General features: G+C 36.5%; 3 protein-coding genes across 3 annotated transcripts; 1 reads left to right on the top strand and 2 right to left on the bottom strand.

The window, feature by feature from the left end:
* The first annotated feature begins 1400 nt into the window (after positions 1–1400).
* On the top strand, positions 1401–4932 carry si:dkey-182i3.11 (leucine-rich repeat-containing protein 15). The gene is made up of 2 exons (XM_056473856.1): positions 1401–1483; positions 2787–4932. The coding sequence occupies exon 2, from the start codon at positions 2810–2812 to the stop codon at positions 4829–4831; it is 2022 nt and encodes a 673-aa protein (XP_056329831.1). The 5' UTR covers positions 1401–1483; positions 2787–2809; the 3' UTR covers positions 4832–4932.
* Positions 4933–8434: 3502 nt separating this feature from the next.
* On the bottom strand, positions 8435–15138 carry si:dkey-182i3.10 (gastrula zinc finger protein XlCGF57.1). The gene is made up of 4 exons (XM_056473593.1): positions 14930–15138; positions 12566–12779; positions 12414–12487; positions 8435–10418 (listed from the first exon to the last, which is right to left on the bottom strand). The coding sequence occupies exons 1-4, from the start codon at positions 15050–15052 to the stop codon at positions 8967–8969; spliced, it is 1863 nt and encodes a 620-aa protein (XP_056329568.1). The 5' UTR covers positions 15053–15138; the 3' UTR covers positions 8435–8966.
* A 1909-nt stretch (positions 15139–17047) lies between these two features.
* On the bottom strand, positions 17048–21641 carry LOC130241658 (zinc finger protein 226). Its single transcript, XM_056473558.1, has 5 exons — positions 21386–21641; positions 20622–20805; positions 20455–20531; positions 20267–20351; positions 17048–18761 (listed from the first exon to the last, which is right to left on the bottom strand). Exons 1-5 carry the CDS (start codon positions 21533–21535, stop codon positions 17320–17322), a joined length of 1938 nt encoding a protein of 645 aa, XP_056329533.1. The 5' UTR covers positions 21536–21641; the 3' UTR covers positions 17048–17319.
* Positions 21642–26051: the final 4410 nt, after the last annotated feature.

Raw genomic sequence — 26051 nt, forward strand, 5'->3', positions numbered from 1 at the left:
AGCAAAGAAAACACTATAGCATGTCACACACCATAGCGTCTAGTGCAGAGAAGGCCAAAGTAGGGCCCGAGGGATAAAGTTGGCTCATTGTAACCTTGGCCCACCATCCCATCTGAGAGGAGAATGAGTATAATGGAAAGGATTGGGGCACTTTAACACAGAGATCGTCTTTTCCTAATTTGATGTTACTTTTTTTTTCTTTGTTTTGTTGCTGAGCTACAAAAAAAGCAAACAGAAATTAAAAGTTTCAATTAAATGTTGTAAATAAATATGGTTTTCGAGAATTTAAACTCGACAGATAGGCTAGAGGACTAGGTTAGCAGTGTATGCAGAAGACACTAGCAAGCAAACCAAGGCAAAAACTAGTGTAATTCTGTTATAAATGAGATTGTTTTGTATTTACTGTAATAAATTCATTATATCGCTATATTAGTTCATATAAACCAGTATTTTCTAGTCATTTTAAAACATTATTAAATAAATTAGGAAATAACCCATGTCAACTATAATTACCTTAGGCCCACTAGCCTCTATCAAGTTTGGTTTTAAGTCCCCCATAACATAAACGCCATTTAAAACTATGGGTTAATACAAAGCTGAAGCGTTCAATTTAAACAAAACAGTATGGCTACTTCTTAGTCTAATGAGCTTATTGAATATTTGTACTTTATAAAATGTGTAATTTTTTTTAAATAAAAATTTCCACTGTCCCACATTAGGAAAAGCAGAACAGTTTGATTAGCCTCATGTTTCTTTTTCAAAGCTGCATATTTTATTAAGTGATATTTTGGTTTTAAATGCATCTAAGCTATGCCTGTTGTGGTTTTATCTGTTTGTTGCTTAGTAAAATGACAGAGAACAGTCAGGGAGTCTGACTGTGCAATTAAAGATAAGATGATAACAACATAACATAGCATACCATAACAAATGCATTTGAGAATATGCCTAATATCATTATATAAATGCATTAAAACTATAATATTGGATTATTGTATGTCATAATGTTCAGATATCATTTTCTTTAACTGTTTATTACATACTCTACATGAATCGTGACTTTTGAATGTCCTACATTACGAATCATTTCTTTTTTGATTTCTCATATCTGAATTTGATAACTGGATTAAGTAAAAGTTTTTGGAAGTAACAGTACTTTTACTTGAGTAGAAGATTTTATTACTCTTTCCACCTCTGCCTGGGGCTTTGGTCATTTGGTTTGGTCATTTCTTATTTCTTTTTTGGTCTAGGGGGTGAATTTAATGTTTTGGCTACACACTGCAATATGTCACAGCTGTATGTGAAGTTCTGTCTAGCTGTGGTGAGGTTTTACTTTGTGGTTGAGGATGTATCGCATGTGACATCATAAATAGAGTCTTTTAAGCTCTGTTGTTCTGCTGACAGGTCATTATTATGCTTTGCTGCTGAAATAAGGCACGTATTACTTTCAAAACCACTGTAGTTTGCAAGCTGGCTGTATGTGCAGGTAAGCCCATTTATGCATTAAGATTTATCAAAATATAAAAGCAGTTAAAACATACATTGTTTGCATACACATAATTAGCAAATTTGTGATGTTTAAATAAGTATTACCGTTCAAGATTTGATGGCTAATTTCTAAATTTACAACAATGGTGACTAAGATTTTCTGTCGGTTTTATTAAAATATTGCACACGGGGCTTGACATTATCTTTTGACTCATCAGCCACTGTGGCTACTGATTTTTCTGAGTTAAAAAAAGCCTCTCAAGCAGTTTCACGTTCTCTTTTTGGATGTTTGGAAACTTTTGTATGTGGATTGTCTATTAAGGCAAGTGGCATCTTTAATATAAAATTTTTACATTATTATTAATAATGTCTGTTAATATACAAAGATATTGTAAGGTTGTTAGCAAATAAATATCTACAAATCTTTTCAATGTGCAGGAAATAGAGGCAGATCAACTGCATATATTAGGTTATAAGCTTCGTGTTTAAAATATTTTTTATACTCAATTAAAGGGCACCTATTTTACCCCTTTTTCAAGATTTAACATAAGTCTTTTGTGTCTCCAGAATGTGTCTGTAAAGTTTCAGCTCAAAACACCCATCAGATTATTTATTATACCTTTTAGAATGTTGGGATTTTATGCTCTGAACACAATGTAGCTGTTTTTGTTACTTATGCCGTTAATGCTAGTTCTCCCCGCCCACCATTCCCACGTATCCAATATCTACTGTATGGATATCCGGTATGTTAATGTACAAAATAAACCTGATTAATGTTCACAAACCGGGATTGAACTCGGGCCAGGACACCGCCCTCACTATTCCTCACTAGTTCGCCTCTATGGATGCGCCGGCCCTGAGGACATTGAATCACTAACTTGCCCAATTATAAAAACTACTTAGCTTCCACCACTATATATTGTTCTTGTGAGAGCATTTGTGTTGTTCAGATATATCAAAGACAGTCAATAATTCTCACATTCATTTTTGTGCCTCCCTACTTTAATGTTTTATATGACTTCTCCAGTTAGACCATTAAAATCTTCTTCAAAACATCCACTTATCCAGAACAAGCACTAATGTCATGATGAAAATAAAATTCAGCACACTGAAGAAGTGATTGGCACTGACTGCGTTACACATTTGTCAGGTTGGCGAGCATTGATGTCAAGCCCTGGTTGCATCTACACTTAAATAGATCAAAAAGTGCTCATCCAGCTGCATACCTGCATTTTTAGATCTGAATATACAAATGCCTGGTTTCACAAAGTATCACAAAGTAACTTGCAGGTTTCTTTAAGTGTTGCAGATCACATCTTTAAGAATGTTTTGGCCTTTGTTGATGGTTCTGGATCTCATCGCAGCAGTTGATGCCTGTCCGATACCCTGCTCATGTGTTAATGTTGACATCGTAACATGTTGGAACAAGAATCTCCTCGAGTTCCCTCTTCTGCCTAATGGTACCAAGCATTTTTATGCTACACGTAATAAGATTCAGGCTCTCCCAAATGAAACTTTACATGAATTGATGGTTCTCGACCTCACCAAAAATGTCTTCAATTTGTCACTGAATACCAACTGGCAGAACGTGAGAGGTCTTACGCATCTACACCTGGGAGGAAATAGACTGAGCGCACTAACACCAAGACAATTTGAGGGGCTGCTGAAGCTCCAAGTGTTGGATCTCAGTAACAACGCTATTAAAAGCCTGCCTCAGATGCTTCTCTATGGCCTGACTAATCTTCAAACCCTTAATCTGAATATAAACCAGATATTTAGTTTATCCTATGGGGTTCTAGAGGGACCTCTTGCCCTTACAGACCTGCAATTGAGAGATAACAAAATCGAGATGATCGAGGTGAAAGTGTTTGAGAACTGCACCAATCTAGCTAAACTCTATCTGTCAAATAACAAGCTAAAAAGTGTTGGCAATGGGAGTTTCAAAGGTGCCACTGGGCTAAATCATCTCGATCTTGGTCTAAATGGACTAACTGGCATCCCTACCATTGTCCTTCAAGAGACCTCAAACCTCACCAGCCTCCACCTTCAAAAAAATTACATAACTTCAATTCCTGACGACATTTTTTCTGAGGTTCTCTCACTGGAACAACTGGATGTAAGTTATAATGGTCTTGTTTCCATTTCCAATGGTTCCTTTAGAAGTCTTTCCCAGCTGGTTTATTTGGATCTTAGTTTCAATCAGTTGCAGACACTAACGCCGCATGTGTTCAAAGACTTGGTGAAGCTTGAAAATCTTAATTTGTATCATAACAAACTGACGTCGCTTCCAAACAACGTGTTCAAAAACCTGAGTATGTTAAAGGAGCTCCAGCTGGACAGCAATAATATTTCTGTGATTCCACCAGACCTCTTTCATCCACTGTCAGCACTGAAGGATCTACAATTAGACAACAATCACATTTCGAAGCTTTACTCTCACACATTTAAGAAGCTGAGGAAGCTTAAGCAACTGGATATTAGCAGCAATGACCTCATGGAGATTCCAAATCACATTTTTGATAAGAATCTGAAGGAGCTCAATCTGGAGAACAATCATATTAGCTTCATTTCAAAGTTGTCCTTTAAAAATCTGCACCGACTACAGTCTCTGAAACTCAGCAATAACAACCTGTCAAAACTTCATAGAGAGTTACTCACTGATCTTACAAGGTTGCGGGAGCTATTGCTGAATGAAAACCAAATAGAAACCATCCCTGTTGGATTTTTTAAAGGTCTTGAAAACCTTAGGGTTCTAGATTTGTCCAACAATAAGTTGCATTCCATCTTATCAGATGCCTTCAATGATCTGTCTGCACTGAAAGACCTAGATCTGAGTTTTAATTTTCTCAATAACCTTCCGGAAGACATCTTCGCATTTTTAAAAAACCTCACGAAGCTCCATCTGCAAAACAACAAGCTGAGATATTTGCCCAGCAGATTGTTTTCTGCCCTTGTTAATTTGGAAGAGCTCCATTTGGACAGAAACTATCTCCAGAGAATTCATCCAGCGCAGTTTGAAGGCTTAGTAAAATTACATGAACTAGATATTAAATCAAATCAACTGCGCTCATTGGAAGATGGGACTCTAACGCCTTTAAGAAAGCTCAGACGTATTCATCTTGATGGGAATCCATGGGACTGCTCCACTGTCTTCATTCTGTACATCAGTCAGTGGTTTAACAATAATACTAAGCTGGTAAAAAGTACACCCATGTGCTCCTCTGGCCAAAATCTTTCCAATCCGGCTCTGTTCCCTTCATCATTATCAAACTCTGCCTGTTTCTCTGTAAACATCAAGCAACTTATGGTTGTGATTGGTTTCTTTCTAGGTTTTCTGTTCTCATGAAATTACTGTTTTCATATCTGCTGCTTTGTCAAGATTTCTCATATCATTGTCTCATGTATATTTTATTATGAGAATATATCCCTACATGAATTACATTCTATCTCCTGTATGTTACTGCAAGCTCAAACAATAAGCAATATGTATGACTTTATTAAAATCTATAACATTTTTATGAAGCATTTAAATATAATCTGACATTTAACGTGTTATTCATTAAAATCAACTTAAGATGAATACATACAGCCTCATTACTTCACAGGCAGTGTGTGACACTACTTTAAAGAGGCCAGATGCTGACATTGCTTTTGGGAATTTCCACTTACTCATTTCATAACCCAGAAAATCACACTCACTTGTATTCACTTACACCAGTGTTTCTAAGAAATACATATAGGCCTCACAACAAGAATGTATGGCTGACCACAAACGGATGTTGTTTTTTCAGTCCATATCAGTAAAATTGTTCTACATACAAAAAGAAACTGATTTATAGATTAAAATGTCTGCACTAAATTTTAGTTAGCAATGTATGTACACCTGATAAACATTTTTAACATCGTTGTTTAACTTTAAATCTACCTCTTTTATTTACATAGCCACTGAAACAGAAACAGTCATTGACATGGAGTAAAACTACTTAAGTAGAAGCAGCATTAATAATCTACTGAAGAAGGGAGTAAGAAAATGAAATGCTTAGTGAGCAGATTTAATTAGCCGTTTTGCCTTAGGTTATGATAAGGTTATAAATGTGACAGATTTTCTGTAATGTGGCTTAGTCCCTTTCCTCTTAAGGTCCAAGGTGTTGTTAAATGCATTTTTTATTTCTATTTGCTATTTGGGCGTATTGGAACCATATAGAATAAAAACCTAAGTATCATCTTTTAAAATGATGTACTTTTAGAGAAAAATGATGTCCATATATGTGGACTTGTGGTTCGGATTAACACCTTTTCCTGATATTTTAATGCATATATAACATAGAATTTTTTTTTTTTTAACTTGTTTTGACTATCAGAGAGTAAAAACACCCCCCCCCCCCCATTTTGGACAGTTACAAATAGGGTTTGGGACATTTCATATGCAGAAAACAGTTGCAGGATGACACTGTATGTCTGTAACAAAATATTAAACATTCAAAGTATTTTAAATAACCACTTAAGAGCTAAAATGTGCTGACCACATATGTGGACACTCAAGCCCTAGGAGGTTAATAAGGGGTCGCCACAGCGGAATGAACCGCCAACTTATACAGCATGTTTTACGCAGTGGATGCACTTCCAGCTGCAACCCATCGCTAGGAAACACCCATACATTCATTCACACACATACATGGGCAATTTAGATTACCCAATTCATATACAGCATGTGACGTCTTTGGACTTGTGGGGAAAACCGGACCACCCCGAGGAAACCCAGGCGAAGTTTGAGGCGCCGAATTGGACAGAAGTCAAGCAAATGCAGGGAGACTGAGTATGCGCGAGAGAGACCGAACGTGAGAGAGGCCGAGTGCTGGCGCGCGTGAGAGACCAAAAGACTATTAAAGTTAGTAATATTTAATTAATTAATGGCATGGCAATTCAGCTTCTTTCACTATATATATAAAGTAATTATTTTACATTTTATTTAATTTTGAGCGCTTATCATTGTGTCCTGTTGTGGAAAAGGGATAATCCTATCAGACAAGCTTTAAGGATTTTTAAAATTGCATTTCTAAATATTCTATACCATATAATGCCTTAGGGACACGAATGGCACTGAATAGTAGGAATTTGGTTACAAATGTTTTGGTGATACAAATTTGAATTGAGAGGGGGAGATGTAACATACAGAGCCAACTTTTGTTCAAGCTTTAAGTTTCTAACATGTTTAGGGGACATCTAATATTAAGTTTCATTATTTTGTTGCACCGCAGTAGCCTACTGCAAAAGTGATATGGGGGGGATTGTGATTGTGTAATTTTCACTACACAATCACAATCAAATAAAATGCCGCCCAATCTGGCAACACTGAGTGTGAAATGTAAACCTACCCTGCTTTAATTTGATTGGCCGTAACAATAATTTGGACATTTGATTGGCCATAACAATAATTTGGACATTGAAAGACAGCTAAGGCAGAACCCATGGAAACAAATTGTGATTGTGTAATTTTCACTACACAATCAAAATCAAATAACATGCTGTCCAGGACAAATTTCCTCCAACTTTTAATTAATATATTAGGGACCTTATGTACCATCTTACAATGGAGAAGATTCGGTACTCCACCAAAGGTTGCAGTCAAAATTTTTATCTTATTTGGCAGCCAGTGCTGACATATATAAAACAAATGGATCCAAACTTAATATTTTCAGTTTGACCTTTGTTTATTTGTTTCTCACATTTTTTTCCTTCCCATCATCTTATTTTATATCTAAATTATTTTATTTCTTTAGTTTACATTTGCTAAGCCTATTGTGACTCGATGTGTGTGTATATAAGTACAATAGATGAGTGAACATATAATGTAATATTTATCTACTTGTATGTATGCATGTATATATCATGACATGATGTAAAACAGATTTAAAATAGGCATAACATATTGTACAGAAATGGTGCAGTGGGGCGGGGGGCTCTGTTGGAGCAAAGATAATTTGTCTCTGTTTTTCAAACACTTTTGAAATTGATGTTTTATTGACCAAAATGTTAATAAAAAGATTTGAAAAAAAAAAAAAAAAAATAATAATAATAATATATATATATATATATATATATATATATATATATATATATATATATATATATATATATATATATATATATATATATAAAATGCTGTCCAATCTGGCAACACTGAGTGTGAAATGTAAACCCCGCCTGTTTTCATTTGACTGGCCTTTACAATAATTTTGACATTGAAAGACTGCTAAGGCAGACCAGCTTAAAGTTACGCGTACGCGAGTTATATTATTAATATTATATAAATCATAATGACCTCTTTATTAAAAATGTAGGTTTGTATGCATGTTTGCTTACTTTAAGTCCTAAAAGGTAACAAAAAAAATGACCAAAAAAAGAAATACTATATCAGTAGCGAAACGTTCTGATTTAATGTTAACAATTTAAAAAGCAATTTTAAACACTTAAAACGCTTAAAGTTATTGAGTAAAAAAAACTATTTTCCCGACCATTTGAATAATGCACAGAAAAAAGTTGCAATGCAGTAAAACACTGTAGGACTATAATATGATTAATTTTATTAATTGTAACAAATATACAGCTCATTTAATAGAATCAGAATCAGAAAGAGCTTCTGATTCTGATTCTATTAAATGAGCTGTATATTTGTTACAATTAATAATATGAACTTGAATTCAACATTCAAACGTTTTAAAAATAACTTTTACAGAGATATTTTCCCTGAACTGAAGAATATACCATACAAAATCCAAACAAACCCATAGATCCCTTTTACAGGGTTAGTTCACTCACAAAATGACCATCAGGTTCTCATTACATTCCAAACCTCTTATGAATCTATCCATCTTTGAAACAAATGAAGATATTTTCTGAGAGATTCTCTGAAATTTTATTCACTCAACCTCTGACACCTCAGACTGAAAAATAAATTAGTATGGATTGAGGTATAATCCAAGTCTTCTTAACATACTTTCACTTAAGAAGATAACAAATGTAATTTACACCGCATTTGATATGAACATTAAAAGGTTCATAATGTTTACAGCATTCAAATATGCTCATGGAAGCTCAACCAAACTAAAACCAACGAGTTTCAGTCTTGCATGCCATGCTGCTTCTACAAAAAACAATGGGGCTTATTCTCACTTCTTCAATTCAATTCCTGTGTATGTATCTCTGATCAATGTTTATATGTGACAAGCCCAAACTGAATACTGAATGCAATACATTTGGATTTAAACGACCTTTGGGTGATGACAGAATTTCAAAGAACAGATTTAAGTCATCGATTGCTGAAATATGTATGGTGTTATTTCTTTTTGTGGCAAGCAAACGTTTAATTGTTTGTTAATACAATGAAAGTCAATGGAGCACATTGACATTATTCTGAAAACACCATTTCAATGACCAAAAAACCAATCACAATTTTTTTTAATTTCACCTTAACAAACCTTTTAAACCTGCAAACATTTATGGGACTTCAGATTTCTTAGATAAGCAAAGCTCTTCCCGCATTTATCACACATGTATTGCTTTTCCCCTGTGTGAATGTGCATGTGAGCTTTGAGTGAATTGGACTGGTTAAACTCCCGCTCGCATATGCCACACTTGAACGGCTTTTCTCCAGTGTGTATGCGCTCATGTCGACGGAGATTTGCCAAAGTGTGAAAGCTTTTTCCGCACTTCACACAATTAAAAGGTCTTTCGCCGGTATGTAAGGTCTGGTGAGCCTTAAGGCTGTTCTTCTGCCGGAAAGGCTTCCCACACTCTGAGCAGCTGTATGGCTTTTCTCCTGTATGAATCATCTTGTGAAGGTTTAACCCGGCAAAACTCTGACAGAACTTACCACACAGACTACAGCTGAATTTGGTAGTGATGGTGTGTTTGCGTTGCCGTGATGTCAATTCATTATGTTGGCGAAGTTTCACGGCCTTGTATTGCTGAGTTTTCAAGGCATTGTGTTGGTGAGATTTCAAGGTGGACACAATGCTCTCTCCGCACACCAAACAGACAACTGGAATCTGTCCCTCGTGGACGGCTAAGTGTGTTTGTAGGGAATCTTTGCATCCCACAAGCATATTACATATAAAGCAGCTGTATCCACCTTCTCCCTCATGCTCTCCTTCATGCAACCGGAGAATCTGCTTCTGCACAAAGCCCTTATTGCACATTTTGCACTTGTACGGTCTCTCGCCAGTATGCGTTAGCTTGTGCGCCTTCAGCGTGTCGAGTTGGTTGAAACTTCGCCCGCACGTCTGGCAGGTGAACGGCTTCTCGCCTGTATGGATTCTCTGGTGGCGAAGTAGATTGTTCCGAAAGTGGAAGCTCTTCTCACAGACGTCACATTTATGCCGCTTCTCTGTGGAGTGCACGACAAGATGTTTCCGGAGACCGTAAGCTTGATTAAAAGCCTTCCCGCAGACTTTACAGGTAAAAGTCCGGTCTTCGTTATGAACCCTCTGGTGACTCTGCAGCTGTTTGTGCTCAGTGAAGATCTTGCCGCACTTAATGCAAACATAAGGGCTGTTGTCGGTGTGAAGTTGATAGTGCACATCCAACGTGTCTTTACTGCCGAAGCGTCGACCACACTGCAAGCAGATGAAGGCCTTTTCTGATTTGATATGAACGACCTGATGGGCTTTCAGCAGAATAAGCGACTCGAATGTACTTTTACAGTGTTTACAGCTGAACGGTTTATCTTTCTTCCGACGGCTCGACTGCGCATCGGTGCTTTTTGAACTTACAGATTCTTCTATACCATCCTGAGTCTCTGGGGAATTAGTATTTTGCTCTTCTTCCACAGAATCACTGTCCTGCAGCAGCACAAATTGAGGATGGTTGCCACTTTCTGAACAATCTACTAATGTTTCGTCCTCAAGAATCACCATCTTCTGTATTTTGGTAGGCTTTTCAAAACAGAAAAAAATAGGTTAACACGAAAGAAATGTTAAACAACTGTACCATGTGTAGGGAACAAAAGTCACCACATTTTTCGAATGAATTTTTTAAAATAATGTTAATAATAATAATTTCCTTACATTTATATAGCACTATTCTGGACACCCAAAGCCCTGTACATTTTTTTAGGAGGGAATCTCCTCATCCACCACCAGTGTGCAGCATTCACATGCATGACGGCAGCCATATTACGGCAGACCTCACACCACACACCAGCTGATCAGTGGAGAGGAGACAATTATGATATGGGGATGGTTAGGAGGCCATGATGGACAAAGGCCAGTGGGCAAATTTGGCCAGGATGCTGGGGCTAAATGCCTACTCTACTAGGACATCCTAGGGATTTTTAATGACCAGAGAGTAAGGACCTCGGTTTGACATCTCATCCGAAAGACAGCACTAACTGAGCAGTATAGAGTCCCCATCAATATACTGGGGCATTAAGAGTCACAGTTTTTTTATGTAGGCTTGTATTGTACAGTACTTTAAAAATACTCAAACATGTGTCTGTCAATGTTTTCAAACAATTATATTTGATTTACCGAAGTCACACAAGTGACAATTTCACATCTGTCACATCCATAATGGAGAGATGTCACATCCATAACACAGCTTTTCCCTCATTAATGCAAAAATGTCAAATAAAAATCAATAATTTTTGTTCTAAAGAGAGCAACTAGTCTCCTTTTGATTGGCATGATTTCATTTGGGTTGTGCAGTTTAATTCACAGAATTTCTACAAAGTGTGTTGTATACTGTAAACTAGGCATGGGCCGGTATAAGATTCTGATGGTATGATAACCTTAGATAAAAATATGACGGTTTCATGGTATCACAGTATTGTGATCATTGTTCTAAAATAGATTCTTTTATACCAAAACTTTTTTCCCTGTTGAACACAAAACATTTTATTTTTTGAAAGATTTATAATAGTTTGTAACAGTAAACATGCAAGGCTAAATATTTCAGAAGATTAATTGACTTTTGTCTTCATTAGTTTCAAAAACTTCTTTACAATTTAAAACGGCATCTTTGTATATTTTTTCTGCTAGAGATACTGTAAAAAAATGTAAATAAAAAAAAATATCTTACACATACCTTAGGAACGGTATTACAAATTTTTTTGGCGGTTTAAAAACCTTGACTTTTTCAAACCGCAGTATGCCTTGAACACGGTTATCGCCCCATGCCTACTGTAAACTTTGAATGTCTGGAATAAAATACTGAGAAAATCACCTTTAAATTTGTCCATATGAAGCTCTTAGCAGTTTATACATTAATCAAAAAGTATGTTTTTATATATTTACGTTAGGACATATACAAAACGTCTTTAAGACTTATGATTCTAATAATTTTTGGCATAAAAGAAAACTTTTTAAATGATTCTTATTATTACTCTGATTATTCCAAAAAATATACCTGTGCAGCATAAAAAAATATTGTGGTCCATGGTCTCATATGTTCCTTTTTATGATTTAGTTTTTAAAAATTCATTTTACAGTAAGACAAAGAACTAATTTATAATTTTTATGGGTGAAATTTTATGGGTGAAATTCAGCAATTCAACTTATTATTATCATTATTCACATTATTCATTATCACACTGGAATGTGTTATTATATTACATAAGCACATATATATCTGTATGAAAAGGTTTATGTGATACCATTACAATCACCTTTCGACAGTAATACCACCTAATTAAGCACTTTCTCTCTCTCTCCCTCTCTAAAAAACTACTCTAGCACTAAATTCTCTGAGCATAAACAAGTTATGTTGAATAAATAGCACTTCTCATATGTATCGCCTCCTGTTGTTGAATTGCTGAACACCTCATCAATTGTAAGTCGCTTTGGACAAAAGCATCTGCTAAATAACTAAATGAATTTAAAAGAAACTTTTAGAACCCAACTGTTACATTTTACTATCAGTGAACGACTTACTGTTTTCACATGCTTGGTGTGTATGACCTCCTCCCCATTCCAGCTCACAACAACAGCAATTTTATCAGCAGAGACTGCAATTACACAACAGATCATGAATCTTAAAGATATGCACTGAGAAGCAAAGTGGTTTAGATGAAGCATAATCTCACCGAGTGATAGCTGGTCAGTGGACTGACTTCTGTGGAGATCAATATCTGGTAGGTCAGTTACTTCCAGATGAGCTTTTTGCCATTTCTCAACTTGCTTTGGTCTTGTTTCTTGTGCACTCGGACTCATATCAGGATGCAGGTGTGCAGAGAAAATCTGGCATATTTTCTTCACAGCTTCTTTTGCGTTATGTTCCAACACACAGTTCAGCTGGTCCTTAAATATAGAGGTAAATAAATCATAAAGGAGCCTTAATTAATCTTTCAGTTAGTTAGTTTGGGATCAAAACTGCATTTGATCTTTTTTTACTAACAATAACGTAGATGACAGACCATCTGAAAAACCCCAACACATTCATCGTCTTAGAATTTGTAATGGTAAAACCATTTATAAAGGATATAACAGAAATTAGGGATGCTCCAATCAGGATTTTTGCAGCTGATACCGAGTACTGATTTCTTGTGATGGTGATCGGCCAATACGGAGTACTGATTTTAATGCTTTAAGCTTTATAATGCATAAAGCACATTTTCACAAGTATGCTACTTAAGTGTAGACCTCTCCTTAACTAAGAGAATAAAAGAGGGATGTTGCATATTATCCTCTAAACACATCTCTTATAACCATCTAGTACAGGGGTGTCAAACTCAGTTCCTGGAGGGCCGCAGCCCTGCACATTTTAGTTCAAAACCTGCTTCAACACGTTTACCTGTAGGTTTCAAACAACACAGAAGGACTCAATTAGTTTAATCGGGTGTGTTTAATTAGGGTTAAAGCTAAACTGTGCAAAACTAAAGCCCTCCAGGAACTGAGTTTGACACCTGTGATCTAGTGTGAACGTGTAATGGTCAGAAGCAGATTTACAGAAAATAATAGACAAAACAGATTAAAAATGGTAAGAAAAATGACTGATAATGCGATTTGGAGACACTGCTAATGATGGAGGATCAATTCAATATGTATCAATCAAGAAAAAAATTTCTATTTTCTATTTATAAAAAAACAATCCTATTTTATTTATAATTATTTTTTTGGGGGGGGGGGGTTATCATTATTATGATAGGACAGTAGCGATTTCAGACAGGAAAGCATTGGAAACAGACAGAGGGGAAGGAACAGCAAAGGACCTCGAGCTGGGAATCGAACTCACGTCGCTGTGAGCACATCGGTGCTATATGTCAGTACACAGTACCACTAGGCTGTTGGCGCCAACATCCATTACTTCTTTAATAAAAGCAGGTACGCCTATAAATTACATATAAATCTGTATATTTTTTACCTGCTGTTTTGGGGTGCGCAATAGACACATCATTTACCTCCTTGTGTGTTTTACCGCTGCTGATGTGTAATATACGGGTGAGATTTGTGTGTCTTTCTCTGCTTGGTTCATGAGATCGGCTAGATTGGAGAGTATCAATCGAGTCATGAAATGTGATAATTGGCCAATACCGATCTCTGGCCGATTGATTTGAGCATCCCTAATAGGAATTATATTGTTTTAAAGAGAATTATAAATCATCATTTGTGTCTCAACTGGTAATTCTTTGCCTTCCGTTAGTGCGATGTTAAAACCTGCAAATCCTATAGGAACAGGAGTGTCTAACTGGGTTCCAAAACACAGTAGAAAGCATTCAAATGTACTGGTTTTAAAAATATTTGTAGTGGAAACCATTGAAATGTCTGCAGTGGTTTGAATTGTTTGTTTACTGAAGTTTGAATGGTCAGGTATGACTGATACAACCAGTGTACAAACTGAGAAACTGGAAGTATGCTATTGTTAGATAAATAAATGTTATTCATTTACATATACTTTATTCATATTCTTTTAAAATATATGTATACTTCTAAAGGAACCCAAAGTTAATGTTATGAATGTATGTGCTTCTTGCTATAATGATTAATCACATGCTCAACTGTAGTTTTCAGTCAGCTGAATGATCGGAATGTGCCAGTTGCAGGAACATTGTGCTGACAATTATTTGATTGTATGATCAATAGGATTCTAGCAAACAAACTGTTTGGACCAGTGATTAAAAACAACGCATCATAATCTGTTTGTATGCCTGTAAACTGGCCTCGAAGGACTGCCCTTTGAGCAACCAGAATGAAACCTCCGGTGTTTCTTCTGTATTGGTCCCTTTCTGCAAGAACATTAAAATCTCAGAAAATGAATCTTCCTGAGTCTTGGAACAATATCTGATCCTAACAGCTTTTCACTAGTTGGTGTTAATAAGAGTATTATTATGAATGTTTAGCTTATTAAAAAGATACTTGTATTTGCTCTAACTTTCATATCATTCATTAAACACGTTGTGTTTATTGTAGCAAATGAATGAAAGCATATTTAATACACTTTATGTACTTACTGTAAACTCCGCGCTGACAGACTCGTCTGTAGTAGTTTGCGTCAGAATTGCACTCATTTCATTTACCGTTGAATGTACAAGTGTCTCCAGAACAGATGCCACCTTATATTCCAGAGAGGACATTATTCTGTTGTTTTCAGTAGCTCAGGTCATGATAATTTCAAAACAATAATGCAATCTTCGTTCCATGCTCGCTCTCTTTGCGTCTTGTGTTGATTTAGGTGCGTTTACTCACTGCTGCCCCGCACTGGACTGGAGTGCATTTGTAGTTGACGAAAACTTCTAAGCACGTTTGTTAGGGGAGTTCACATCGTTCATCTTCTTCGTTCTTCAAATTTACAGTAAATGTAATTTAATAAAGGAACAAAAAGTCTCTTGCACTTTTTAAACAATGCTATTCAAATAATATATTTTATAATTAAAATATTATTTAACAAATTAGACATTTAAAAGGAAATATCATAACACCAGGGGAATGATAAATTTCCGTTTATCTATATTATTGAATGAATTATATATATAGACTACCTGACAAAAGTCTTGTCGCCTATCCAAGTTTTAGGAGGAACAAATAATAACTTAACCTCTAGTTGATCATTTGGTATCAGAAGTGGCTTATATATAAGGCAAAGGACTCTAGATGAGGCCTCTAGCCTCTATGACTATTTTACTAAAACAAAATATGATCATGCCTTGATTATTAATTATTTAATTAGGACAATAAGGTCTGACTTTGCTAAGACAAAAGTCTTGTCACTTAACAGAAATAATGTACAGTATAGAATATAAAGTCATGGTCCAGTGGATAAAAGAATTTATATTGTGTTTTGACTTCCATGAGTTTGGAGGACTGCATCCATACATCTCTGCAATGTCTCAAATAACTTATTAATAAAGTCATCTGGAATGGCAAAGAAAGCGTTCTTGCAGGAGGTCATCAGGATTCTTTGGATTCATCTTCAGCCTCCTTCAACTTACCCCAGACATGCTCAAAAATGTTCATGTCTGGTGACTGGGCTGGCCAATCCTGGAGCATTTTGACCTTCTTCGCTTTCAGGAACTTTGATGTGGAGGCTGAAGTCTGAGGAGCGCTATCCAGCTGAAGAATTTGCCCTCTCCTGTGGTTTGTAATGTAATGGGCAGCACAAATGTCTTGATACCTCAGGCTGTTGATGTTGCCATCCACTCTGCAAATCTCTTGCACGCCCCCATACTGAATGTAACTCAAAACCATGATTTTTCCTTCACCCAACTCGACTGATTTCTATGAGAATCTTGGGTCTATGTGGGTTCCAATAGATCTTCTGCATTATTTATGATGATTGGGATGCAGTTCAACAGATGATTCATCTGAAAAATCTACCTTCTGCCACTTTTCCAAATTATCAACTAGAAGTCATTATTTGTTGCTCTTACAACTCAGATCGTCGACAAGACTTTGGTCAGGTAGTGTATACGATCATAAATTTATGAATATTGATGATATGATGAGAAAAATAATCTAATATTTTCTGAATACTTTAGTATTTTACATATTATAAAGAGTATAAATACACAATGTTCATGATGTAAAAATAAAAATCTACATGTTTAGTCAGATCATTAGAATTCATGTCCTTAAGTGAAGTGCTTCTTAAATTATGTTTATTATAGTACACTTATTCTACATACTGCCTTCTAGTCTCAGATCCGAGATTTAAAACAAATATTTACTCACTTCCAGGGCCATTTATATTGAAGTTGATATTTAGCCTCACCATATTGGTGTTTTATAACATCTCATTTTTACGAGGTGGCTCATTAGCCCAACGCTCAACCCCCAACCTGGAGACCAGGACATACACACACACACTATGGACAATTTAACTTACCCAATTCACCAACAGCGCATGTCTTTGGACTTGTGGGGGAAACCAGAGCACCCGGAGGAAACCCACGCGAAAACGGGGAGAACATGCAAACTCCACACAGAAACTGACCCAGCCGGGGCTCAAACCAGCGACCTTCTCCCCGTGAGGCCTCAGTGCTACACACAGCGACACTGTGTCACCTCAAAACGCACCTATATATTAAATGTTCAACTATGTCAGACACACATTGAGAAATAAAATAGACCACTCACTTTCCTTTTGCTTATTCCCTTCTTTATCAGGGGTCGCCACAGCAGAATGAATCGCGAATTACTCAAGCATATGTTTTACACAGTAAATGCCCTTCCTGCCGCAACCCAGCACTGGGAAGCACCCATACACTCACCCATTTAAAACAGACAAAGCAAAACTACTTTAATTTCAATAACATTCGATAAATAAACACAAACAATCCAGAAATTCACCTGTAATGTCATTACAATCCTACAAGCTCAATTTAAACGCATCAAGTAAAACTTCTCAAACTGGAAGGCATTTGTGCTCTTTATAATTTCTCTGATATGCAAAACTTTTCCAGCACTTTGTGCAGGTGTACGGTTTCTTCCCGGTGTGAATGTGCATGTGTGCCTTCAAATTATTGGGCTGCGTGAAACTCTTCAGACAAATATCACAAGTAAACGGCTTTTCCCCGGTGTGCACAAGCCTGTGTCGTTTCAAATTGGCAGATAAATGAAACGCCTTCCCACAAGTCTCACACTTGTGAGGCTTTTCTCCAGTATGAGTGCGCATGTGCATCTTTAGCGAACTCGACAGCTTGAATCTCTTACCACACAACACGCATTTATGAGGTCTTTCTCCTGAATGCAGAAACATGTGGGTTTTATATGAAGCCCTCAGAGAAAAGTCCTTACCGCAGATCTCGCACTTGAACGGTTTTTCACCGGTATGAATCTGTTCGTGCATTCGGAGGGAATGAATGCTGCTGTACTTCCTGTCACATGACGTGCAGGCAAACGGTTTGGTGTTATCCGAATGGAGCTGAAGGTGAGCTTTCAATGCATAAGCAGAGCTGAGAAACTTTCCACACACCTCACAGCGCTGAGCGTTGCTCTTGTCACCTGGATTGATTTGATTGTGTGTTAAAATGTGGTTCCTCAGAACGTAATTATACTGGAAGGTTTTGCCACACATTTCACACATAAACCGTTTTTCACCATGAACTCGCATGTGGCCTTTTAGAGTGCTTCTCTGATTGAATCTTCTACCGCAAACCTCGCAGACGTAAGGCTTGTCGCCGGTGTGAATAAGGATGTGGCGTTTTAATGTTCCGGAAAGTGCGAAACTTTTCCCGCAGATGTCGCATGTGTGCGGTCTTTCGCCTGTGTGAACGCGGAGGTGGTGTTTCAAGAGTTTATGGTATTTGAAGCTCTTATTGCAATGGCTGCATTTTATGGGTCTTTCGTTGGAATGAATCCTCTTGTGATAGTTCAACGTGCCGATCAGAGAGAAACACTTTCCGCAGGTGTCACATCTGTATGGTTTTTCCCCTGTGTGGACTCTCTGGTGCATGTATAAACTTCTTTTGATGGTGAATCCCTGTCCACATGTTTCACAGGTAAATGGTTTGACTTCCGCATGGACTAGCTCGTGTGCTGCCAGATCTCTGAAGCTCTTTCCGCAGGTGGCACAGGGGAATTTCTTCTTCTCAAACTTCTGCGAGTGCTTGCGGAGGTGAGTTTCTAGTGCTCTTAGCAGTGTGAATTTCTTGCCGCACTTCTCACAGCTGTGCGGCCTCACGATTGAGTGCACACGTTTGTGCTGGACGAGAGAAAACATCTTCGGAAAGGCTTTCCCGCACTGCTCACATTCAAAAGAGTCTTTCTCATGTGACACTTCAGGTTGTTTTGTTGATGTCTGTAATGCTCCTTCATGATCTTCAGACCAGCTCTGGTCTTCAGCAGCTGATGAAGTAATAACAATAATAATAAATGTATCACAGTCAACATCAATCACAATCTGCTGCTGATTATGGGTGAAATGTTCAACAGATTTTTACAAAAATATATTAAAATGAGACTAAAGAATCTACAGCAAGTCAGTTAAAAAATCTATTTCGATTTCAGGATGACTTTCAGAAAATAATAAAGTTGTTTCCAAGGAAGGTTCCAACGAGCTCCTCATGGCAGCTGATTTTGTATCAACCGTTATGCTCATCCTCCTTGATCTAAGCCCAGCCTTTGATACTAGATCTTATTCCAGCTATCTCAACAGATTATCTTCCATTGGTATTTCTCACACCCCCTCGACTGGTTTCACTCATACCTTTCCAGCTGCATTCATTTTCAAAAGTTCACTCTTAGATAATGCTTGACGATGTCAGCAGGTTTGGCATGCTGTCCCGGGAGAGAACCCTGAGCTCGGAGATATGAACCCAAGGCTCCCACCTGGTCAATGAGCATTAAGAGGAATACGAGAGCAGGTAGTTCTTGAGAGCTCCCCCAATTTGTTTGGCCTATATCTTGATTGATAAAACGGCTCTATAGGAATAGATGGCCAACCACACCAGTGCATTCGCATTAAGTGCTTGTGACTGGTACTATTATTTAATTCCCTTGCGTCACATGTCTTTAGACTGTGGGAGGAAACCAGAGTGCCTGGGGGAAACCCACACGAACATGGCGAGAACATGTAAACTCCACACTGGCTCAGCTAGGACTTAAACCGGCTACCTTATTGCTGTGAGGCAGCAGTGCTAGCCACTGAGCTCCTACGTTGCCCGATCCTAGAATTGAAGAGGAGGGAGAAGAGATACATGGGGCAGGGGTTTCCAAAATGAAGATAGAGAATAAAGTTTTGGCTGGAAATTGATGTTAAATTTGGAATAATCCAATTGGCTAGCTAATGATTACTGAAATAGACAGCTGCAGTCAACCATGTCCTCTCGAAATTAGTTTGTAAAACTTCACCTATTCGAATATAGTTTCACAAGATGCTTTGAATAGCTCAATTTTTCTCAAAACAAGCTAAATTATCTGACAATGGGGTAGGTAAAGTAATGATGTTTTTGCTTTGAAATGTAGATATTGGACTAGAAACAAGACCGAAAATCTAAGTAAGGAAAACCTTTTTTTTTTGTTGCATAATTTGTATAAATAACCTCCAAACTTAAGAATTCTTTGTACATAAACTCTCTCCAAATGGTCTAAAAATGCAAATTATAAACCTTCAGTCTACTATGGTTAAACCTAGCAGTGACTCTTCAAATCACATGTGTTCTGTAGCTCCTGGACAACTCAAATACTGACATTACTGATCCTGTCACTATTGTAGGTGTGCACATTGCAATATCGTGCACATTGTATATATATATTGTGCAGCCCTAATACAGACACACACACACTCATTCACTTTTGTATATTTAATTGGATGTAACACCAAAATGTGAACTAAATGGTGTGACTCTCACCATCACTGATGAATATTGTCTGGGGGGTTTCTTCTGGTCTATCCTCCATCATAAGACATGTGCTTACATTACTTTCCTGTGTAACCTAAATACACATATAATTGTGATATTTTACATAATAAATAAATTACATGTGTAATTTATTTTCTTCTTTAATGTGTTTTTAACTGCATTGGATTATTTCTGACCTCAATACTTGAAAGTTGCTGGTGAGATGTTGATGCAAGATCCTTCTGAGGACTCAAAGAGAAAGACATAACATCTCCTGTCAGAGAGGAAGACAATACAAACATGACTACAAATACTAGGTTAAAAAACACAGTAAAAATCGTCTATATTGTGTGTGATACTGTACTCTGAAACTCTTGGTTGTGGATATATGTTGTTCCACTGAGATCACATCTTGACTGAGATGAAGTCTTCCTCAAAGCGTCTTCATCACTTTGTGCAGGAAGTGGTGCAACAGATGAACAGTATCTGAAGAGACTACAAATCTTCTGCACTGCTTCTTTGGTGAACCTGTCCATGATGGAATTAAGCTGCATTGATAAAAGAAAACTGCTATAATTATGAATAAAAAGAATAAAGATTAGAAAAAATATATATAAAATAGAAATTGAATTAATAAACTTAATATTATATATTAATAAAAAATTAATTTACAAGGTCCACAATGAAACTGATAGAAAGCATATATTAAATTATTATATTGACCAGAAACAAGCTTAACATTTAAGATTTACTATATTGTTGTTCTCTCACGTCAATCACAATGCAGTAATTAATTACATTAAAATAACTTCATATGTATATAACAAATATGTTTGAGCTCTAGAGAAAGCATGCAAAATAAATGTAAATATCAAAAAAAAAATCACTCGTGAAATTTAGTATGGGTAAAATTGATGTCTATTACAATGTAAAATTATATATATATATATATATATATATATATATATATATATATATATATATATATATATATATATATATATATATATATAATTTGACTACCCTGGCCGTTAACAAACAGGTTTATTAGTTTTAACGAAACTAAAGTATTGAAACCATATAGTTTTAACCAACATAACCATAGGTGGTCAAAGCAGACGTTCTTACCATTTGAATGTGAGGGTCGTTTAGTTTGTCGGGGAGACTGGATTCATTTGAGATGTTCGTAAAAGCCTTTTGTATCTCGTGTTTTGCAGTGTCCGTCAATAATGTTATGATGAGAGAGGTTTGACTCTGAAAAAGCTCGTGCCTCCCCATAGTGTCGACAGTTATGAGCAGCTCAACTTATGTTTGACAGCTGCTTTAGCTAGATTCAGTACAATATAAACAAACCGCTGAACCCCTCCGGAAAGTTGCGTTAAGCAGGAAGTACTTCCTCTTTGGTTTTTAGATTTCAAAATAAAAGTTCTAAATTGAATATTCAATGAATTTCATAAAAAAACATCTACGCAAACAGTAATTAGCTCATGGACTACTTTATTTATTAAAGCACAACTAAAAATACTCAAAAACGAGAGAAATGAATTTATTTGTGTTAACTTCCCAGCTGAAAAAAACAGCTTAAGGGGGCTGTGGTTTGGCCATTTCCAGGCTGGTTTCCAGTAATTTCCAGCCTAGTCTTAGCTGTTCAGGCTGGAAAATGACCAGCTTAAACCAGGCTAGTCAAAAACATAGCTGGTTTTAGCTAGTCATCATATCCCAGCCTGACCAGCTAAGACCAGGCTGGAAATGGCTGAAACCAGCCTGGAAATGGCCATAACCATGCTGGTTGACCAGTTAAAACCAGCCTAGGCAGGTTTAAGATGGATTTTTCAGCAGGGCTAGGCAAAGAGAACAGCAATTCACAAGTTCTCGCAAAACACAATTTAGTAATATTACCAGATTTTTTTATCACCCTGCCAACATGTAAAAAAATTATTACTTCCCATGAGTTTTTAAAAATCATCCATCCACCCGGCATTTGTAGTAAAACCGTGGTTAAACAAATGGTAATCACTATGGCAAAAAAACAAGCTTACTACACTTACAATAAAACCAATGTTAATTTTAATTTAAAAAGTCTTCTGAATATCCAACAATAAAATGTACAACATCTTGCCCAATGTTTTATTTAAATGCCTTCATTTCTTTTTAATAGTAAGAAATTCCATTAAGAAATACTGCAACATAAAAAGATTTTCACCAATGAATGAGAATGAGGACATTGCATTAGGACGTACAAACATTTTGCCACACGTTTTACATGAGTACCTCTCACCACTGTGTTCAGGAAGGTGGCATCACAACGACTCTTGCATTTAAAGCCCTTACTGCAGTGGCAGCATTTTATTGGCCTGTCATCTAAATGAAACTTCTTGTGGCAGTTTAGGGAGCCGATCTGAAAGAAACTTCACACTGGGGTATGGTTTTTCCACATGTGTAGACTCTTGGGTGGATTTATTATGAAGGTAAATCAGTTGCAAAACTCGAGAGCTTGCAAATGTAAATGTGAGCACTTGTGATAATAATATTTGTATGTGTATGTTGAAATGTACACTCACAGCTCTGATGTGAACAGCTGAATCCCTCGATTTGCACACACACACAACAATCCACACACTTGTGTTTTGAATTGGAAGTTGCAGATTAATAGTTGTGTATTTGTAAAATGTCATTCACAAATACAAAATGACAGACACACGTGTGCACGGCAAATTTGATTGCATCTTTGCTCTACAACCACAGGTCGGCAATCACAACCTCTCAGATTCGTCAGTACAACTACAAATCTCCCGCGCTCTGACTTTTGCTACACATCTCCCGCTATCTCTGTAGCAGAACTCATCTGTGCACTTGCAAATGCAGATGCGCGAGCAGCGCGGGGCGGGGGAGGGGCGGGGCAGGTGTAAAGCTGTTTGATTGGCTGATGCCTGACCAATGAACAATGCCAGCAGCCAACAGGACTGAGGTGCAAAAGAATCATTTCCCACGATTATTTTATTATTTAGGGTTTATTTCAATTCTTTTCTGAAGAGATTCTTGTTAAAAATCATTAATCTGCGGAAATGTACATACCAGTAAAAGAGCAGCAAAGCCAGTTTATTGGCTAGAGCCAGCCAATAAGATGGGGCGTTTCTGTTTGTCAGGACACAGGGCAGCTCACGTTGTTGGAGGCCTCGAGCAATCAGAGGGTAAGTTATGATTTTTAATAATCATCTATATGTTCAATACTGTTAGCTAAGCTAAGGACTGTGCTAGGTGCTTCTCTAGTTTGTTTTTTATATAAGAAACAGTTATGAGTTATGTAGGAGTTGCTTTCAGTCATGTTATATGGTTCTAAAAAGATACGATTCAACCCACATGAAATAAGAAGTTGTAATAGTATTTATAGTAAATAATATTACGTTTTTGAACCATACTAACTATAGTAAACTGTATTATACTGTATATATTGCAGTATCTGCAACTTTGTTAATGAATGCAACAGCACACTGTAGTATAAACTAGCATGAACTTTAATAAATTGAAGTATACTTCAAAAAATAAAATATATATATATATAGCTTAAATTTGATAAAATTGAAATATAGCTATCTGTTTAAAACTAAACATTCTAATGTCATTTATTATGCAAATATCAAGTTGAAACAAATCTGTTAAGAACACATATTTATATGTAAAACCTAATACATTTTAAAGCAGTTTCATTTCTTTCTGATTTACACATCTACATGCATTACATCTGATTTAGGTCCACAACTTGCATCCTTCAACATGATGTGTGTTCAAAGGAAGAGCAACTAGGTGAGGGAGACAGTGTCCATCGCTCGGCTGAGGGTCCACTTTGAGCATCCCGATTCAACCCACATGAAATAAGAAGTTGTAATAGTATTTATAGTAAATAATATTACGTTTTTGAACCATACTAACTATAGTAAACTGTATTATACTGTATATATTGCAGTATCTGCAACTTTGTTAATGAATGCAACAGCACACTGTAGTATAAACTAGCATGAACTTTAATAAATTGAAGTATATTCACACACACACACACACACACACACACACACCACTCACACTCATTAATAGCAATTAAAAATAACACTAGGCGTTTCAGTTTCTCACAGATCATACCGGTTTTTGTTATAATAACCTGCATCATATCTGTCTATCCATCTATCTATTTACATGTTTGTGTACAGTGTGTCCTTTATATCACTTTTTTAATTATGAACGTTACTAACTATAGGTTATTTCTCAGTTTCCTGTAAGGATGGAGTGACAGGAGAGATCAGCCTGTTTCAAGTCGATGACTAACTCAGAGAAGCTGCATAGCTTGAATAGGATGTTATTTATGCTAAAGATGACATGATGATCTAGCTCATCTACAAACACTTCAAAATGATTCAGATCATTCAAGAGGAAGCCAACCATTTATTTTCTCTTTTTACCTGCCAAGATGACTACAGATTTGAACAAAACACACACTCACCCACACACACACAACTTTTATTTTGATAATTGTTTAATGTAGTATTTTTACACTTTACTGTAAGGCAGGGGTGTCAAACTCACTTCCTGGAGGGCCGTAAGCCTGCATGTTTTTAGTTTCAACCCTGCTTCTACACACTTAAGTGAAAGTTTCAAACAAACCTGAAGGACTCAATTAGTTTGATCAGGTGTGTTTAATTAGGGTTAGAACTAAACTTTGCATAGCTGCAGCCCTCCAGGAACTGAGTTTGACACCTGTGCTGTAAGGGAAATGTTTAACATTAATTTGTCAAATAAAATTTACAGTGCAAATAAGTGCAGTGCAAATGTCTAGTTACTTGTATTTAAATATTTCAGGGTTTTTCCTTGTTCATAATGAGATGGAGGTGGTAAATCCAACTTCATCATTACCCATCAAATGTTATCTCCTCTTTAATCCTTTGCTCAAGCCTTTACTAATGGTCAGAAAGCAAGCCATTGTGTAAAGCTGGTTGATGCTCGCTGTAATAGAGAGAGACGATGACTGTTCAGCTTATGTTGCTTAACCCTGCAGATGAGATGCTTAAAGTGGACCCTCAGCCGAGCGATGGACACCGTCTCCCTCACCTAGTTGCTCTTCCTTTGAACACACATCATGTTGAAGGATGCAAGTTGTGGACCTAAATCAGATGTAATGCATGTAGATGTGTAAATCAGAAAGAAATGAAACTGCTTTAAAATGTATTAGGTTTTACATATAAATATGTGTTCTTAACAGATTTGTTTCAACTTGATATTTGCATAATAAATGACATTAGAATGTTTAGTTTTAAACAGATAGCTATATTTCAATTTTATCAAATTTAAGCTATATATATATATTTTATTTTTTGAAGTATACTTCAATTTATTAAAGTTCATGCTAGTTTATACTACAGTGTGCTGTTGCATTCATTAACAAAGTTGCAGATACTGCAATATATACAGTATAATACAGTTTACTATAGTTAGTATGGTTCAAAAACGTAATATTATTTACTATAAATACTATTACAACTTCTTATTTCATGTGGGTTGAATCGTATCTTTTTAGAACCATATAACATGACTGAAAGCAACTCCTACATAACTCATAACTGTTTCTTATATAAAAAACAAACTAGAGAAGCACCTAGCACAGTCCTTAGCTTAGCTAACAGTATTGAACATATAGATGATTATTAAAAATCATAACTTACCCTCTGATTGCTCGAGGCCTCCAACAACGTGAGCTGCCCTGTGTCCTGACAAACAGAAACGCCCCATTTTATTGGCTGGCTCT

The sequence above is a fragment of the Danio aesculapii genome, chromosome 15 (assembly GCF_903798145.1).
Source record: "Danio aesculapii chromosome 15, fDanAes4.1, whole genome shotgun sequence".
NCBI lineage: Eukaryota > Metazoa > Chordata > Actinopteri > Cypriniformes > Danionidae > Danio > Danio aesculapii.